The sequence below is a fragment of the Lates calcarifer genome, linkage group LG4, assembly GCF_001640805.2.
Source record: "Lates calcarifer isolate ASB-BC8 linkage group LG4, TLL_Latcal_v3, whole genome shotgun sequence".
In the NCBI taxonomy this organism is placed as follows: Eukaryota; Metazoa; Chordata; class Actinopteri; family Centropomidae; genus Lates; species Lates calcarifer.
Genome location: NC_066836.1, coordinates 18,346,538 through 18,364,953, shown reverse-complemented (window position 1 = coordinate 18,364,953; position 18,416 = coordinate 18,346,538). Strand labels below are relative to the sequence as shown.

The 18,416-nt window shown below is 40.1% G+C and overlaps 2 protein-coding genes across 2 annotated transcripts; one reads left to right on the top strand and one right to left on the bottom strand.

Moving 5' to 3' along the window:
• Positions 1-4,071: 4,071 nt before the first annotated feature.
• LOC108883834 (transcription factor Jun) lies at positions 4,072-6,202 on the top strand. Its single transcript, XM_018677348.2, has one exon. The coding sequence runs from the start codon at positions 4,444-4,446 to the stop codon at positions 5,410-5,412; it is 969 nt and encodes a 322-aa protein (XP_018532864.1). The 5' UTR covers positions 4,072-4,443; the 3' UTR covers positions 5,413-6,202.
• Positions 6,203-6,624: 422 nt separating this feature from the next.
• Positions 6,625-11,476, bottom strand: tada1 (transcriptional adaptor 1). Its single transcript, XM_018677347.2, has 8 exons — positions 11,356-11,476; positions 10,755-10,846; positions 10,594-10,659; positions 10,100-10,194; positions 9,758-9,970; positions 9,091-9,242; positions 8,727-8,883; positions 6,625-7,898 (listed from the first exon to the last, which is right to left on the bottom strand). The coding sequence occupies exons 1-8, from the start codon at positions 11,436-11,438 to the stop codon at positions 7,746-7,748; spliced, it is 1,011 nt and encodes a 336-aa protein (XP_018532863.1). The 5' UTR covers positions 11,439-11,476; the 3' UTR covers positions 6,625-7,745.
• Positions 11,477-18,416: the final 6,940 nt, after the last annotated feature.

Genomic DNA, 18,416 nt, shown 5'->3' with positions numbered 1-18,416 from the left:
TTTTTTTTTTTTTTTTTTTTTTTTTTACAATTTCTCTGTGTCTTTCTTTCTCTATCTTCCTATCTTTGTAGAGTCCAGGTTTTTCAAAGACTCGGAAAAATCACTGCAACACATTAGATCATAGATCCACAGATGTAGCTGGTAGCTACTTGAGATCATAGACTGTACAGTCTATGTTCAAGAAACAGCCGTTGCCAGATTAAAGGGCCATTGAGCAAAAATGAAGACTAGATTACGAAATGGGCAAAATGGGCAATCACTTTAGGGTCCCAGACTTCCATCTGTCTGAATCAAGATTTTCAACTGTAACTTTTCACAGGACTTTGCAACACTGAGAAGGGTCTTACATTAATACCTTATCTTGTGGCTGTGTCTTGTAGAGTCACCCTGTGTCAAAATCTTTCTAAGAACGTCATTATTTTAGTGATTTTAAGGTGTGTTTTCATCAATAAACTTTTGTTTAATCAAATTATAACAAAATAGCACAAAGAAAACTTTGAGCTATCAACAGTTAATAAATAAAATTATGCAGTCATAATTTTATTTATTACACCTGTGTTTTTGTGCTATGATATGTCAAAAGTGTGTACAGGACTACAAGAGCACTGAGTGTGTATGAATTACTGGTCGTTTATATGTGAGCTAAATAACTAATAATGATTTACTGTATATAGACAATAATCTGTTACAGTCATGTAGTGTTAGGGCTTCAAAAAAGCAGAGAGAATAACCTGCCATTAAAAACATTGGTTCTGATGAAGAACTGACATGTCAGACTTTCTGCCCTGCATCCCGCCTCGTCACTTTCGCCTATTGTCCTTTTCTTTGAGGAGATAAACAGCTGTCTAAAGGAAGCGGGGCTGGCTGTGATCAGCGTGTTTGGACCAGGAATGATCGGCGGAGATGGAGTACAGAGAAAAACCAAGCAGCAGGACAGGAAGAAACAGATGGTCTTCAACAAACACTGCATGGACAGTGTTTGAAATCTCATCTGTCTCTCTCACTGCTCGGCCTGTCTCAGTGTGTGTGTGTGTGTGTGTGTGTGTGTGCATGCGTGTGTATGTGTATCTCTCTGGTCCACGCCTGAAGGTAATCAAAACTTTGCTCTGTTGATACATCAACACATGCATATATAGTCTCTGTATTTTGCTCTCATGGAGGGAGTGGAGGTGATTCCATGGACCCTGGTCTGTCCCACCTCTGAACAACAAAAACAGGCCTGTTGGGAGGCAGACAGGACCAGCTCCTGATTAGAAAACTGCATGCAGTGGAAACAGCTGGCCCGGGCAGGGAGGAGGAAAGCACTGTTATCTAAAGGCGACCCTGTCGGGCCAGCAGAGGGGAAAAGCTGACAGAGAAACAGGAAGCATGGCCGGGGCGCAGCGGTAGTTTGATAGGAAAATACTCCTCGGTGGGGCTTAACACAGGTGTACAGGGAGAGACGCAGGGAGAGTGAAGTAGCTTAGAAAGTTATTGTTACACGAGAAGCTGAGGAGAGGAGAAGAGAAAAAAGAGAGGCTGAAGTCTTGTTTGCCTTCATTACTACTGTGGTATTAGACACAAAAGTTTTTAAAGCATTCCAACGCTGGCTTTCTACTTCGGGGTGTCAAATACTTCCAAATGGGTGTTGCACGGCTGAGTTGTGAGGACAGCGTGTCATCTCAAGAGTGTTGACCTCAGGCAGCTCTGGTTCTCTCAGGCTGTCTGGGGCTGTTAACTTATTTATAGTTGGCTTGAGGAGAACATGTTGAATAATACAATGGTGGAGGCCAGACAGACTGGACTGCAGCTGTACAGAGGCTTCAGTCATTTGTGCAGCTTCACATTTACCTATGAGGCCTATGAGAGGAAGCACAGAGTGTACTGTACATTATGCACTGGAGGATTATTATGTTTAAATTATGGAAAATGTAATATCGTGAATGGCTCATAAGTTAAGGCTAAACTTAATCATAATACATTTGCCTTAACGATGATAACAGTAATGTTAACCTATTTTTAATGCAATAGTACATTCAATTTCCTTCTGTTTCTGATGGTGTGATGTTCTAATTACACACACAGCCAGCTACAGATTATGTACTTTTGAACAACACTGCCAGCTGATTGGTTGATGAAGATAAGATAGAACTTAATTGATCCAAAAAGGAATTTTTCAAGACAAAGATGTTCAGTTTACACAGAAAAACATATACATACAGAGAAAACAGTATATACTATCAACATATATCTACCAGTTATATAACACAGCAAGGTGCAAATGATCAGTAATGGTGTACTGCATGTATGAAAGTGCAGTTACCACCATATGTTATAAATTATAAAAAATGAAAGAGTTGCTATGTTACAAATGTTACATATTACAAACAAAGAAATATGGAGTGTGAATGGGGAAAAAAAAACTTCCTTACGAGTTGTTGCAGCTATTCTCACTTTGATTTTATGGACTTTGAACAATTAAATGAAATTTGTATTTTGACCAAATGTAGGTCAGTAAGAGGTCAATGGTCTGTATAATTACATAGATTCAGTTTAGTGTCCAGTGCTACTATAATTCAGTATTAATTAATTGCACTAGGTGCAGTAACACCCATACCACAACCTTGTACAGCTTACAGTTGGACTGGATGCTGCATGTTTGTTGCCTGTACATGGATTAATAGCTGTATGTGTCTTCACTCATCTGTGTTGTCTTACTCCCATATTTCCTCCTGTAAACCTGCTCTTGGCACTTGCCTAAAAACACATCTGTAGGGCTACATTTTTAAAATGCCTTCTTTACAACAAAAGAACTCTTGGGGTCTGACCTGTCATTTTTACTTCTTCCTCTTTCTCAGTTCCTCTTCCTCCTCCCTTTAACCACTGACATTTGATTTTTTTTTCTCCATTTATGTAAACACTGATGATTTCATATTTCTGTATTTTGATGATGAAATAATCACCGTATGTCCTGAATGTGCTCTTGTCTGTTTGGCCAATGAAACTCTATATCTGGTGTAATCAATATATTTCAGATCAAAAACATAACAGATCATTTGGAGCAGGCCTTACTTTAGGATGGGTACCTATAACTGGCAAGAAATGTGAGGTTAACCTTTTTTAATCCATCCATACATAATTTCCTTACTTTGTTTTCCCTAAATATGTAACACTGCAAATTCTCATTGCGTTTAATGTATATATCTATGTATCTGAACACAGATATGACTTGTTTAAGATGAAAATCTGGGCTAGACTGTGAGCTGAATGGTTGATTTAACTTCTAATTAGGTGTCACTGGTTGTTGTAGGTTTTCTCACTTTAAAAATGGCATTTGAACAGTTTATTTAAAATTGTACTATATGCAGCTTATTATCTAAGCCTATTTGTCAGTGTTACTGAAAGTCACTACTTGTACCAACCATACAGTTCTCGATACAGTTTACAGTATCAGTTAGACTTACAGCTTTTAACTTGTTATTAATTGTTGTTTTCATGTAGCTTTGTTGTCATATCTCTATACTCAGAGAGGCACTCCCAAGCATGCACAGCTGTGGAAATAAATTTTTAAAGTGTTTTTTTTTTTAATACGTTTTGGTGCAGGTATGATCTCTTATTCTTATCTCCCCTTCTATTTCTACCTCTCTACCTTCACTGTTACCATATTCATTTCTAATCCAGCCATCAGCATCCACTTTTTGAACTGTAAACACTGATGATTTCACTTCACCCCATGTTGATAATGAAGTAATCGTCTCATTTTGATGGTCTCTTCAATGATAATCTGTAAAACTGTGCCACAAACATCTTAATAAAAGAATATTAATTCGCTGTTCTGTGTTAATCAAAGCTAACACTTCAGGATGGGTAACTAATAATTGAGCGGGTAACTAAATATTCAAAAACACTACGTAATCCCAGAGTACATTGCTCCACTGTCTGCATTACCTAATCCCATAAGCCATCGCGAGGGGGGCGTGGATATGGCTAGTTGTCAGAGCAACCTGCATGTCATTAGACATACCCCGCCTACGAAATCATCTCAAGCCAATCAGAGGCCGTAGAAATGACATCATTGTTATTTTCAGTAGAGCTGCAGCTTAGAGGTGGATAAAGTTCGTCTCCACGTTGGAAGTGATAGAAAGTATTATCCCTATACAGGCACTGTTTCTAGTTTTGGGGAGTCAGATTAAATCGAAACGGATACTTGAGGTGTAAAAACACTGAGACTCGGCGGCGGGAGAACGACGTTTTTTTTTTTTTTGGTTGATGATCGGACGAGTCACAAGAGAAAAGTTTTCTCAGGACACTAAGTTGTCAAGTGAGTTGAACTTCAACAATAGGCGCACTCACAGGACAGTTGAGAGATAAAGAGTCTTAGGACATATGTAAACAGTCGATTTTGGACTTTTGTTTTTTGAAAGGAGAAAAGACCTTCCTCAAGGTGATAAAGAAAAAAACTTTATGTCCAGAAAAATGGAAGCGACGTTCTACGACGAAGCTGTGAATGCCTCCAACTCTCAGCATGACGGGACGGCGGTGTACGGGTTCAACCCCAAAACCCTCAAACAGACCATGACCCTGAACCTAAACGACCCGAAAAACTTCAAACCCCAGCTGGGCGCCAAGGCCCTGGACATCCTGACGTCTCCTGATGTCGGGTTACTGAAGCTGGCCTCGCCTGAACTGGAGAGATTAATCATCCAGTCCTGTAGCGGGCTGACGACTCCCACCCCGACCCAGTTCGTCTGTCCCAAGAACATCACCGACGAGCAGGAGGGCTTTGCCGAAGGGTTTGTGAGGGCACTCGCCGAGCTCCACTACCAGCAGCAGATACCGGTCGTCCACCCTGACGCACAGACCGGCGCGACCAACGGCGTGGCGTCCGGCTCCGCGGCGTCCGAGAGCGGTGGGATTCCCTACAGCTGCACGGTGCGCACCGAGCCGCCAGAGTACACAAACTTGGGCACTTTCAATCGGGCCGCGAGCTCAGCGTCTGCACCTGCCAGCGAGAGGCACCCGCCTACAAGTTTCCCAGCAGCCCCGCAGCCGTCCCACAACCACATGGACCACCAGCTGGCGGGGGCGCCGCACCCTCGGCTACACGCGCTCAAAGAGGAGCCGCAGACGGTCCCCGAGATGTCCGGCGACACCCCGCCGCTCTCCCCCATCGACATGGAGACACAGGAGCGCATCAAAGCGGAGAGGAAGCGCATGAGGAACAGGGTGGCCGCGTCCAAATGCCGGAAAAGGAAGCTGGAGAGGATCTCCCGGCTGGAGGAGAGGGTCAAAAACCTGAAGAGCCAAAACACGGAGTTGGTTTCCTCTGCCAACGTCCTCCGGGATGAGCTGGCCCTGCTCAAGCAAAAGGTCATGGACCACGTTAACAGCGGCTGCCAGCTCATTTTGACGCAGCAGCTCCAAGCTTACTAGACTGCCAAGGGGCGAGAAACCAAGGGACATTTCTTGGGGACCAAATGCAGCGTAAAGGGGCCTGTTCAGCCTCGCAGAGGAGTCTTCATTTCATGTTTCCACCAAATTATCCGCTCAGGCTGTAGCCGCAGACAAATATGGTGACTGACTAGATACTTGTAATTTGTCAGTATAATGAGTTATAACGAAGCAGAGGCCACCAAACTTATTGCACGGATGCACAGATGCTCATATTACACCTCTGATGTGACTTGTTACATATTTCTGGCATTTTAAAAAATCCATCTAAAACTACAAAATCAAATTTGTATTCAGTCCAGCCAAGGAAACATGTCCATACTTTGCCACAAGTTAATTGACAATTGATTGTGGCCCACAGTCTTCCATCCTGACAGGACTGACAGAGCTTGTGTGGGATCGAATTGCAAAAGGAGAAACACAATGTGAACCAGGCCTTGCCCTGCAAATCTCCCACTATGTCAAGTATATGTATATGTATGCATATGGACTTGAGTCAAGCACTGAGTATCCCAGCGGCGACTAGCCTACGTGTACAGAGTAACACTTACAAAAAATAAGTTTCACACCTTTACGCAATGACTCTTATGGGTGTGTGTAGCGTTTACTGACAGAAACTGCCTTACTTTCTTAATCCTTGTGTTCATACAACTTTGTGATATAGGTGTAACTAATGTTAGACCTGAAATAACACTTTGTAATAATATTTGTACGCTGTATTTTGAGCACTTCGACTGTAAATATGACAAAATAAAATGTTGGACACGCGTGATGCGTTAGTAGTTTTGTGTGTACTGAACAATAAGTCGAAGGAGGGGGAAGGGGTGGTGGTATAAGATCAGATAATTGAATACAGTCTTTACGTGAAGTGTTTGTTGTTAAAGGAACTGGGGCGGACGGGATATTGAGTCACCAGTGTAGTGAGGTGCTTGTAATGGCTGGTGAATCTACTCGGACTCCCATTGGACAGCGGGGTGTCGGAAGTGAGCCGCAGGCAGCCAAATATGGCAAGAGGGCCTGAGTGAGCACTGGGACGTGTGTGTGTATGTGTGCGTTTGTGTCTGAATCACCGTCCTCCCACTGCAGCTGGTGACTCCTAGAAGGAGAAACCTGTGAAGCAAAGGCAGACCTGTTTACACATTTGAGGAGTGTTATGAGGGAGATAAAAAAAAAACGTATTCTATATTCTATACATAGTGAATAAAAAAATCTTTTAATTTATTTTACTAACTACTGTCTGTAAAGTAAATTTCAAACATAGAAAAAGGTACAAATTTATACACGTTTTATCCTGAATGAGACAAACATGGCAGACAGATCTTCGTTAATCTGTGTACACACTGTGGACCACCAACACTGAGGGACACCATTAACAGGTTGTAGGAATACTTCTGACAGTTTCAGAGCAGGCCATAGTATCAGACAAACCCAACACACCCACAGTAAAACCACACAGGTGTTTTCACTTACTCTTTGATTAGACCTGCTACTTGATTGACATCTGTCGCACCTGTTAAGGCAGAACTATTAGGACATCTTTGTCGCTCTTACTGGTCCACTGAGTTTCCACTATATCTTAGTCCAAAACTTCAGCCTAACATGACATCTAATCAGCCAGATTATATAAAAACACCTTCATGGGATATTTCATTTGTTTTATTGGTTTTTTTAATCTTCCCTACGTGCAGTATGTCATGACCTACTCGTGTACACAATGCTACACGATTAGATATGGGCTGTTCTCTCTCTCTCTCTCTTTTCTTACAGGGTGTTTTTAATCAACAGTTGCGGTGCATGTCTGACAATATGAACAAGATGAACTGCAGGCAACACAGCCATTCCACTCAGGCTTCTTTCCCACACACACTTTAACACTACCACTGTGCAACCTGGGCCGGAACTTTGTTTTCCTGCCCAGTAATCATAGCTGCTGTTATATCTGAAAATGAAACGCAAATATTATTTCCACAAAATTAGATTCTCAGTATATGACAATACATGAAAATGGTGGTGGACTGCCAAAATGGCTGGTGGACCAGACAAATATAAAGCAGCCACAGTGCTAATTTGCCAGCTATTGGCTGTTGGCTAGAGCTGACTGCCCACCCTGTGTCCACTGTCCAACTGTTTTGTTTCATCTTGCTCCACTCATCCTCTGTCTTTCTATGCAACATTAATGTGTTTCTTCCAGCTCTTACAAGTTTTTTTTGTTTTTTTTTTTTTTTTAAACAAAACATTGCCCGTCCATTTCTGTTTGGAGATTATGTTTGTGTTTGGTTCCTGATGATATCCACAGTTCATTTACAGTTCCTGTCTCAGCTGGCGAGCACGCCCTCTTTCGCAGCGAGGCGTTGCCGGTGTACGTGGTCTTGTTCTAGTTCTTCATGGCTGGGGTGCCAGAGCCGCGACAGGATGCGCTCCATGTTGAGGGCATACATAGTATGGGAGGGCATCACGCCATGATGAACCTACACCAGACAAATGTTAGAGGAGATTAAACCATATTAACGTCTGATGGTGAAATGACGGGGTCCAAGCACAATTCACCAACATGATCCCACCAAAATACAAACTTACACTGTTGAAATTTTTACTTTTAGCAATGAATAAATATCCTGTATACACAGATGTCACTCAGTGATGTTTACTTCATGGCAAAGTCTAAATACATTTCATACTACATTTTATACTAGAGATGCGACTAAACCCTAATATCCCCAACTAATAATTTTCTCAATTAACTATTTATTCTAGAAATTGTTACAAAATTGTGAGAATTGCTTGTTAACATTTCTTAAATCCCATGTTGTTCTCTTCAAATTACTTGTTTTGCAAAACTTACACTCTAAACCTCCACAAAAGACCAATCAATGTCGTGTTACTTAAGACTAAAAACAGAGGAAATTCCTGAAGGATGAGCAGATGACTGATCATCATCCACTTTTATCAATCGCACCCAAGTTTTGATTATAACTTGGGGTTCATCCTGGTTCATTTCAGAAGAGATTTCTCTGAGAGAAATATTCCATGCACCGAATTACAAGGTAGGAAACTGAATCACATTTTACTGGTTTACAGTTGGTTCAAGACCCTCTTCACCAAATCTGACCACTGCAGAACCATGCAGTCATGAGTTATAGCCATGCTTGTGAAATGGAGCGGATTTGGATTAGCTGAGTGCCCCCACCCCTGACCACCAGTTCAAAAGTTTCATTTGAGTTGTTCCAAATATACTTAGGTACTAAATTTGCTCAAGGTGCTCGGGCAAGAGACATCCACAAGCACATTTCTCTGACCTGTAAAGCCTCCAGGAGATCAAACAAGCTGATTGGAGAGAGGGGAGCAGGAAGACTGTCGGCAGAGCAAGCCAATAAGTGAACGGCTTGTTGCTCAGCCTCATCGGGTGACACTTGAGGTGGTGGACCGGCAGGGAGGGAAGCACTTGGAGGAGGACTGCATGAAAGAAAAAGTAAAAATCACTGAAAAATGTGATCAATTAATGACAGCTACTGAAACATTATTGTTTGCACATCAACTCAAAATAACATTTACAAAGAATTACCTTTCAAAGCAGCAAGGGTAATTATGTCTACACTAACTTTTTTAATCATACATCCACAGTGCTTATGAGCTAATAAGAACTAACACAGTTGTACCTACCATTCAGTAACACTGTGGTAAGCAGCAAGGCTGTTTTTCAGATAAGGCTGCGGCGTGACATCACTGCCAAAGGCATAGGGGAAATGACCATCTCGTAACCGATACGCCTTCCTCCGGGTGATTACAGCAGTCAGGACATCTTTCAAATGGTGCTGAAATAAGTCAGAGCAGTAAGTAAGAGTAGACACAGCTGTCAGTCATAGATAATAAGTGGTGCAGAAAATAAATCTCTCCATTCATTTAATCCTCTGCATTGAGGTTAAAACACAGGAGGTCAATGAAAGGTTCAGTTCCAAAATGATTCTCTACCAAAGCAGGACTACTGTTGTTTGAGGTTGTACTGAAGTTACGGGTAATTTAGGACATTTGCCTGCAAAATGGATTCACTTCTTGAGGACAGAATGAAGTCCATGTTAAAAGTACCACATCATGAATTTCAGGCATAAAACCGATGCATAGAATTTTGGAAAAAACCCTTTTAAATATATCATCTGCTTGTGTGTCTACTATTATGTCACACCTGTACTTTACATGAATTCTGGAGCAACAGTGAAATATGGATACGGTTATGTCCATACAGACACCTACTGGTCATCAAATACATCCCGCAAACACAACCTTTTATACATAATCACCCTCCCTTTACTGGTGGAAAGTGTCCACAAACCTCAACAGCATAGATCATGGTGCTGACGGCATCTTCTGTGATATTGTCTAAGCCGAGCTCAAACGCCGTCACCATCATGCGGGCCTCCAGCTGGCCCCGCGTGGGCAGCAGCAGAGTGTGGGCACTGAGACGCAGCTCCTCCTCCTCACCCCCCACCTCTCGAGGGCTGAAGGGCTGGGCGGCGCTCAGAGGGTTCTGAGGCTGGAAACGATGCTGAAGACACAAACAGGATACACAAGCATCCAAAAGACAAGTCAATTGTTCAGACATTAAGATAAATTAGATATCACTACATCCTTTAAAAATGATACAACTAAAGACTATTGATTTGAGACTACTTACATCAAATTTCTGTCTAGAGGAACATTTCTTCTTCCCTTTTGGTTTGCCAGGCTTTGAAGCAGAGCCACCTTGCCACTGTAATGGTCCAGTGCCCTCTAGAGGACAAATTAGAACATACAGTACCAGATGCATTATAGACGCTTGATGGAGACGCACCATTACAGTATTTCCTGGTGATCAAATATTTAGAAGTTTCAGTATCAGTCCTGTCTTTCTTGGTATTGAGCGATGAATCATCATCACTGTTTCTCCCTCTACTTGTTAATTCCAGTGTATTTAAGGCTTACACATAGTGGATGACACATTTCTTTGTCCCTTTTTGTTGTGTTTATTACTGATGTAGGTGAAAATGACACTGCTAACAAATAAAAGCAATGAATAAAGTTACAACAGATTATGCTACTGATAGATTAAATACAGTATACTGTGGCCTCAACACAGAGACAAGCTCAAATGCAGTTTCAGTGACATTCAGTGATCAAAAGCCTTCCTACCTGGCGTGGAGACGATGATCTGGCAGCGTGTGAGAATGGCCAGGAGAAAATCATTGTGAACATGAACTGCAGAGGAAGGAAGAGGGAAATATAAAATAAGCAACACTTTTACAGATAGCACCAATTCAACAATATTAATGTAGTTTTTCCTGGCTACTAACCGTTCTCCTGTGCCAAGAGACGGCGGGCTTCAATGTCAAACTCCTCTTTACTGATCTTTTGCTTGAACCAGAGCTTAAGATTTGCCCAATAACTGTGCGAAAAAGACAACAAATACAAAACATTAGCAACGATTATTATTACAAAATTTCGTAAACAACAAACAAGTTACACACTCTCCATGTCATTATTTTCTCAAGAATGTATGCTTTAAGCGAGAACTGTTTCAGTAATCCACATCTATATCATCTCCCTCTACCCCTCTTCCTTTATTTTATCCTCTCTTCGTTTCACGCTAACTGAAGATGCACTTGTTAATATCTTCATGCTGCGTTCTACAACCTTCAATAACGTTGAAGTACAACGGAAATATAACACTCAAGTTCAAAATGAGAGGAAAGAAAACACGTCTAACGTTTTTTGTATCACAGTTGATAAATACTACACAGTGGCTCACTGATGCTGCAAACATTAGCAAGTGTTAAGGGCTAGCAAACAAGTTAATGGCGAAATTGCTTTACGTTTCCGCGACAAACCAAGAAACAATGTCAAACAAATCAACGCTGAAAAAAAGAAAATACATACAAACACAACTGTACTTACTGTTTGACGTTATCTCCAATTGCATCAGTTAAGTTTTTCTTTGCAATCTCAAGCTCGCTAGCATGAGCCGCCATGGCGTTCATAAACTCCTACTCTGACGTCATCATCCGGCGACACCAAATCCCCTCTCGCCTTTTTTGTATCTGTGAACTTTATTGCACCGCTAGTGTAGTTTTAACAATGTAGTTTTCAACCATCAGCTGTTTACTGCAACCAGCTGTAATGGTGATAACAGCTTTTGTATAAAGCTGTAAAAATCCATAGTCAAAAATGTGTATTTTTCTTTTTAATGACTTGAATGCTTACATTTCTGTGCTTATTCTTGTACCCATATCACGTGTACATCATTAGCTATGCCTGTGATCATTACAGTATTTTTCATGTTCCCTGGTATAAACAGCCCGCCACCTCTGTTGTGGCTTCCCCTGCCTCTGATGCTCCTGCCACCAACTCCCCGACAGCCCTCCCTGCTCCACTGCTCCCCATGTAATGTGTGACATGCTAACATGTTTTTAGGATTTAATTTAGGGGCAAACTTACAACATCACAGTTGACTGGAGACTTTTGTTATTCCTCTGTTGGTCAGCCTAATAAACTCATCTTGAGGTGTCCATGGTGTGGGCCTTCTTCAGCTTTACACATCGAATGAAACCACCAGTTACATAACTTCCCCCTGGGGTCTATAGAATTTAAATGTCTGCATTTTCACAAATAAAACAAGTTTCACAAATCTGAAACTGTGTTAAATGAGTGTCTGGTTTCATGTGGATAATCTAGTCCTGGTTTTTGTTCAGGACCTGGTCTGATGTGGTGTAGATGTGAAAAAAGCAGAATCACAGAGACCAAACTGAAACGTTTCTTTCTTTCATCACTGTATTATATTATATATATATTATTATATAACACTTGTTTTGCACTGTTTGTGCTAAAAATCATTGTCGAAACACGGTTCACTTGTAGTTTATGAAGAGGCAGTTCAGAGTTGTCTTGGCTGCAAAACAAAAACACAAGAGGTGAAAAAAGTTTCAGACCACTCTCAAGTTATTACATGTATGCTTTGATAAAGGTAAAGCTGCCTTCAGACTGCTGCTCAGAGACTTGAGTTTCATTCTTACTGTGTTTGAATCATTCTGTTTGATGAGAATAGGTTTGGTTGGATAACTAACTTCATTTCCTGCAATAACATTAAATGAATTTATATTTACCTTTTACATGAGAGTGGTTACTCCTCATATTAGCCTCCCACCTCCTCTCCTCTCCTCTCCTCTCCTCTCCTCTCCTCTCTAACAGAAAAACAGAGGACAAGTAGGTTGTAGTCGAGTTGTGTGTTAAAAACGCTAAAAATCAGTAATTTAATGTATTACTGCATGAGAACTGATCATCATACTGATAATGATATGAAATATTTACCTTTTACATGAGAAGGTTTAGACATCATGTTGCCCTCCTCCTCTCCTCTCCTCCCCTCCTCTCCTCTGCTCTTGTCCTTTTTCCTCATCTCTTCATGTCTTTTCTTCTCTGATTGTTTCTCCTCTGCAAAAATAAAAGGCAGACAAGAGGGAGTAAGAGTTAAAATCTTCAAATACTAAACTAAATAAACTTCATAAAATCTAGTAATAACATGATAAATTTACCTTTTACATGAGTTCACATGCCATATTGCCCTCCCGCCTCCTCTCCTCCTCTTTCTCCTCTTTTCTCTCTCTCTAACAGAAAAACAGAGCAAAGCAGGTTGTGGTTCAACATTTAGAAATCAGGTTAAACAGGAAACATCTTTTTGATTGACACAGTTCACTCATTATGTTGCCTTCCTCCTCCTCTCCTCTCCTCCTCTTTCTCCTATTTCCTCTCTCTCTAACAGAAAAACAGAGGACAAGCAGGTTGTGGTTAAACATTTTAGAAATTAGGTAAACAGAGATGTAATGTATGAAATCTGACAATGACATGAAATATTTACCTTTTACATGAGAAGGTTTACACATCATGTTGCCCTCCCGCCTCCTCTCCTCTTTCCTCCTCTCCTCTGCTCTTGTCCTTTTTCCTCATCTCTTCATGTTGTTTCTTCTCTGATTGTTTCTCCTCTCTGCAAAAATAAAAGGCAGACAAGAGGGAGTAAGAGTTAAAATCTTAAAGTAATAAATTTCATTAAATCTGGTAACAACATGAGATAAATGGAAATTTACCTTTTACATGAGTTCACATGCCATATTGCCCTCCTCTCCTTCTCTTCTCTCCTCTCCTCTTTCCTCTCTCTAAAAAACAAACAGAGGACAAGTTGTAGTTAAAATCAAATTAAAAGAGATATCATGTATTACTGTGTGAAATCTGATAATGACATAAAATATTTACCATTTACATGAGAGTGTTTACACATGGTATTGCCCTCCTGCCTCCTCCCCTCTCCTCTTTCCTCTCTCTCTAACAGAAAAACAGAGGACAAGCAAGTTGTGGTTAAAAATGTATAAATTAGCTAAACAAGAGATATAAAACAAAACTGCATGGATTCTGATAATGATATGAAATATTTACTGTTAACATGAGTTTGTTTTGATGTCATATTGCCCTCCCGCCTCCTCTCCTCTCCTCTCCTCCTCTCTCCTCTTGTCTCCTCCCTAAAAGACAAACAGAAGACAAGATGTAGTTAAAAACTGAGAAATCAGTTAAACAGAGATATGATGTATAATGTGAAATCTGATAATAACCAGATGATAACCAGAAATATTTACCTTTTACCCTTTTTCCCAAACAACCCAGGCTCACTGGGTGTCTGAGGCTGGAAGCAAGAGGAAGAAAGAAAGAAAGAAAAAAGGAGGGGTGAGAGGAGTGAGAGGAGGAAGAGGAGGGAGGGTGAGAATAGTGAGAGGAGGAGGTAGGGGGGTGAGAAATGAAAGCTTAGGCTGTATTAAAGCTTTTGATGAAAACTTCAGTCATTCCTGCAGCTCACTGTGTGTTGTTTCTTTCTTAATCTCATTGTGTCCCTGCTAAGAGTCTGGATGCTTTATTACAGCCAAGTGGGAAACTGCCCCAGACCCAAAAAGCCTCTGGTGTACTACATGTTATTTGGGTCTACATAGTGAGATTAACATAGAATAGAAATTTACACTACTTGAATTACAGACATCATTTAACAACATGTAATGTTAAAGCTCCCTGGCTGACAAACCTACACACCTCCTACAACACCGTTTATGACCCTTATTTAATTCATGGAAACAGTTTGACATGTTGTCAAGTATCACAGTTGATACATTTTCTAGAAAATCTCTCCAGTTACTTTACACATCTGTTAACAGTGTGCCATAGTTTATATAAAACTGACTATATCAGCGACGTTTCTCTTAAAATACTCGATTTAACTAAATGAAAAATACTGATTAAAAACTACTGTCACTACATGTGTTACTTATGGCGTACATTAGAAAGTGGGTTTTATCAGCAGGTTATTTCTCAGCATGCTTCGTTTAATAGTTTCATGTGACTTGGAGGAAACCTCCGTTTAAAACAAGTCAAGAAAACGACGTTAATATCAGTGATTATGAAACTTAAGACCAGACATATCAGCTGCGTCAGTGAACGTCTCAACAACATGAGTTTGAAAATAGCTTTTTAAAAAATCTCACATTTTCCACGAACAAGGCCTCTCGTCAGTGACAGTCGGTCTTAAGTGGATGTCCAGGGGTAAAACCTCGAGGGCTGATGTCTCCTTTTCAAAGAGCTCGTCCAGTGAAAGCAGCGAGTGTGTTTTTCTGACCACCAGAAGGTTGTTTGTGTTTGAATGATGTTCAGGTCTGAAATAAAACACATGGCAACCATGGAACGTTCAGGTCCGTTCTATCAGCACGTCTGTTCTGACAGCGCCATCTCTCCCGGACAGGTGTCACACCATCAACATGGCGACGACAGACAAATGCAGCTTCAGGAGGAACAAGGAGGACATGAGCATAATTTAAACAAAACAATAAAGTGTTTCAAACGAGAAACATGACCTAGACACGTGCAAAAAAATAGTTATATAATTAATTATATCGACGTGCTCACGTGAAAAGTTTAAAAAGTACTGAATTTAACCTGCACATAGCCATGACCAGAGGTCAACAACAAATAAATTAGACACTAATTGCAAGCAGTGCAACAACACTGCATTTACAGAAATGCAACTAAAGGTGAAACACTGTATCTTTAAGACAAAGCGCCCTCTGGTGTCTATACAATATAAATGACTGCCTTTTCACCAATAAAACAAAAGTTTAACTAATCTCAAACTGTGTAAAATGAGTCTCTGGCCTCACGTGGATAATCTAGTCCAGATTTGACTTTGTCTGAGTGAAGTGGTTTTTGTTAAGTTTCACTTAAGTATAGAGCAACAACAGTCATAGAAACAGTCAGGGCAGTGCTGTGCTTGGAGATAACAACACAAGAACAAAATAAACAAATAAAGTGAGAAATTCACATTCACATTATTCATATTATCATATCATATTTTTACATCATTATATTCAGGTCATTGGAAGAAGAGCTTTGATTGTCTTAAATTTCTTTCTTTGGTTTTGGGGAAATAAAGAAATGTAGTTCTGCTCTTGGAGGATCATGGAGGAACATCCACTGCAGGTTCTTAGTTACTGTAAAACTGTAGGGAAAAGGCACACACAGATAAATGTTACAGTTACATACATACAAATGCTTTCACATACACATGCTCATGTACAGTATTTTATTCCCTGATAATGGTACAACTAATTATTATATTAATATTATAAATTTTCAGTCTTTTGTTCAAAAGACGTAAAGAAACTATCTGACAATTTATCATTAAATTCAGCATTGAATGTGATTACATTTCTAGTCAGTAACAGATCATAAAATGTACACAACACAATGCTGTGAAAAGAGTGAAAAGAAAATCACTCCAATAACAAAACACTGTAAACCCCATGCTGCAGTCGAATAGTCAAAAAAATCTCCTCTCTTAACCACTTTCCCTTGACCTCGATGGAAAAGGTCATGAGGTCAAGGAAAGATATGAAGGAGAATTGATAAGGAATTACAAAAAGAGAATTTTTGGAGTAATATTTGGAGAATCCAACTGCACTTACACTAGGGGTTTTAACCAACTTTATTTATAACATGTGGAAGACATGTATGGTGACAAACTCAGTGCTGTAGGCTACAATTCAATAAGGTTTCCTAGGGTTGAGAAAGTTGAGCCATTAAAATAACGATAAAAGAGATTATATGACCGCAGCCCATGCTCTGGTTTTGTAGTAAAACTACTTCACCACTAGATGGCATCATGGTATCATTTGAATTTTGCAATGCGAGTGTATCTGCAGATTGACAGGCTAAAGATAGATTAAGGGTAAGTACACATCATAGTAGCAAGGTCAAGGTGGATTTTACCCCAAAAATGTAGTGCAGCAACAAGTTCTATTCTGATACAGGTTCTCTGAGAAAAGTACGGATGTGGTGTTGATGTACAAGGCTGATCTATGCCAACAATGTGACTGAAGACTGATCTCTTTGGCATAAAGCTGAGTTACAACAATTTTCAACAAAGTAAGGGTGGATATAATTCATCTCCCCTCCCAACTCTAGGAAGGTTTTGTTTATGTGGACTTCTAATGAATCAACTTTTTACTGCCCAGTAAATTTAATTTAAGAGGGATTTTGTGGTTCACAAACTCCAGAAATACTTTTTTAATGATATCAGTAACCTCCTTCCAACACAAAGCCCGCTGCCAGAATCTGAGTATAATTTTAATAAAATTGGAGAAAGCTGCTACTTAAAAAAAACTGTATCATATCCCACTTAAACCACTGAAATTCCTGCCCCTGAGAAAGTCACTCACATCTGCTGCCACTTTAGAATACAGCAGCTAAAATGTGAACTACTGCTGGATGAACAGATCAGACATAATTTTCCCTGCTCCATCATGAAAATGTTTTGGTAGAGTTACCAATTAAATCCAGAACTGGTAGAAACTTCTTACTAATCACATTAAAGCACATTCAGATTTAGATTTAGATTTAGTCAAATTTCATTTGACTGTGCCTTGGTCTGTGCTCAGTTCCAAATCAAGTCCTGAATATCTCTCCAAAAATCTTACAGTGTTTTTGATTTATGTCAGTATTTGCTAGCTTTTTCAGTTTGTATCACTTTTAGTGCTGTTATTTTTAACTACCACAAACTATTTTCTTTGTTATTTTTTAAAGGCACATGTAGAATTTATTATTTGTAGCTAAAAGACCAGAATGAATGCTATAGAAACTCTCTCTCCACTAGACTAGATGTAAAACATTTCTGTGGTTCCTTCTCTGTGGCTCTTTGGCTCACGTCTCTCTTGAGCAGGTTTAGACTGGGAGGCCCTTTTATTTTTCACTGTTTTAACTATGGTGTAAAAACAGTTGAGTAGTCAGGGCGATCGCTCCTTTGGCTCCGTCTCCCCAGGCAGTCATGAAGCTTTAAACAGACCTCTGTAGCTCATGTCATTCATCACAATAAGTGGAATCATATATCAGTCACACAAACAGTCATACTGTAGACTATTAGTGGGCCCTCCAGTTCGGTGACTAATGCTGACTCCACAGTGTTCTGAGGTCATATGTCTTTACAAAGGAGATTCATTGATCATTTAAGAGGTTTCAAGGTTTGAGTCTAGAATAAACAATCATTCCATGCCAGCCACATGAACAATGAAAACCATCTGAATTCTCGGTCGCTAATAGATGTATTTAACAGACTAGATGTCTGTTAATAAGCAGCTGAAATTCAAGGAGCACACTTCTCGTGGCTCAGATGTTCCTTTGTTTGTTATCTCTGGGTTGCGGTCGGTGCTTAGATTGAAATGATTCTGTCAAAAAAAAAAAAAAAAATCTCATTAAAATAAATCTCATTTTCACAATCTCAGCACTCGCTTGTGTGCTTCACAGCTAAATATCACTCTACTGTATGGTTTAGACTAGTAAGGGAGAGTGGAAACTTCAGCTGTCTGCAGCTCAGTGAGCCTTCCCAGATACCTCCAAATGATTACCCATCTTAAACAAGTGTCTGTTGAGCTTTAAAT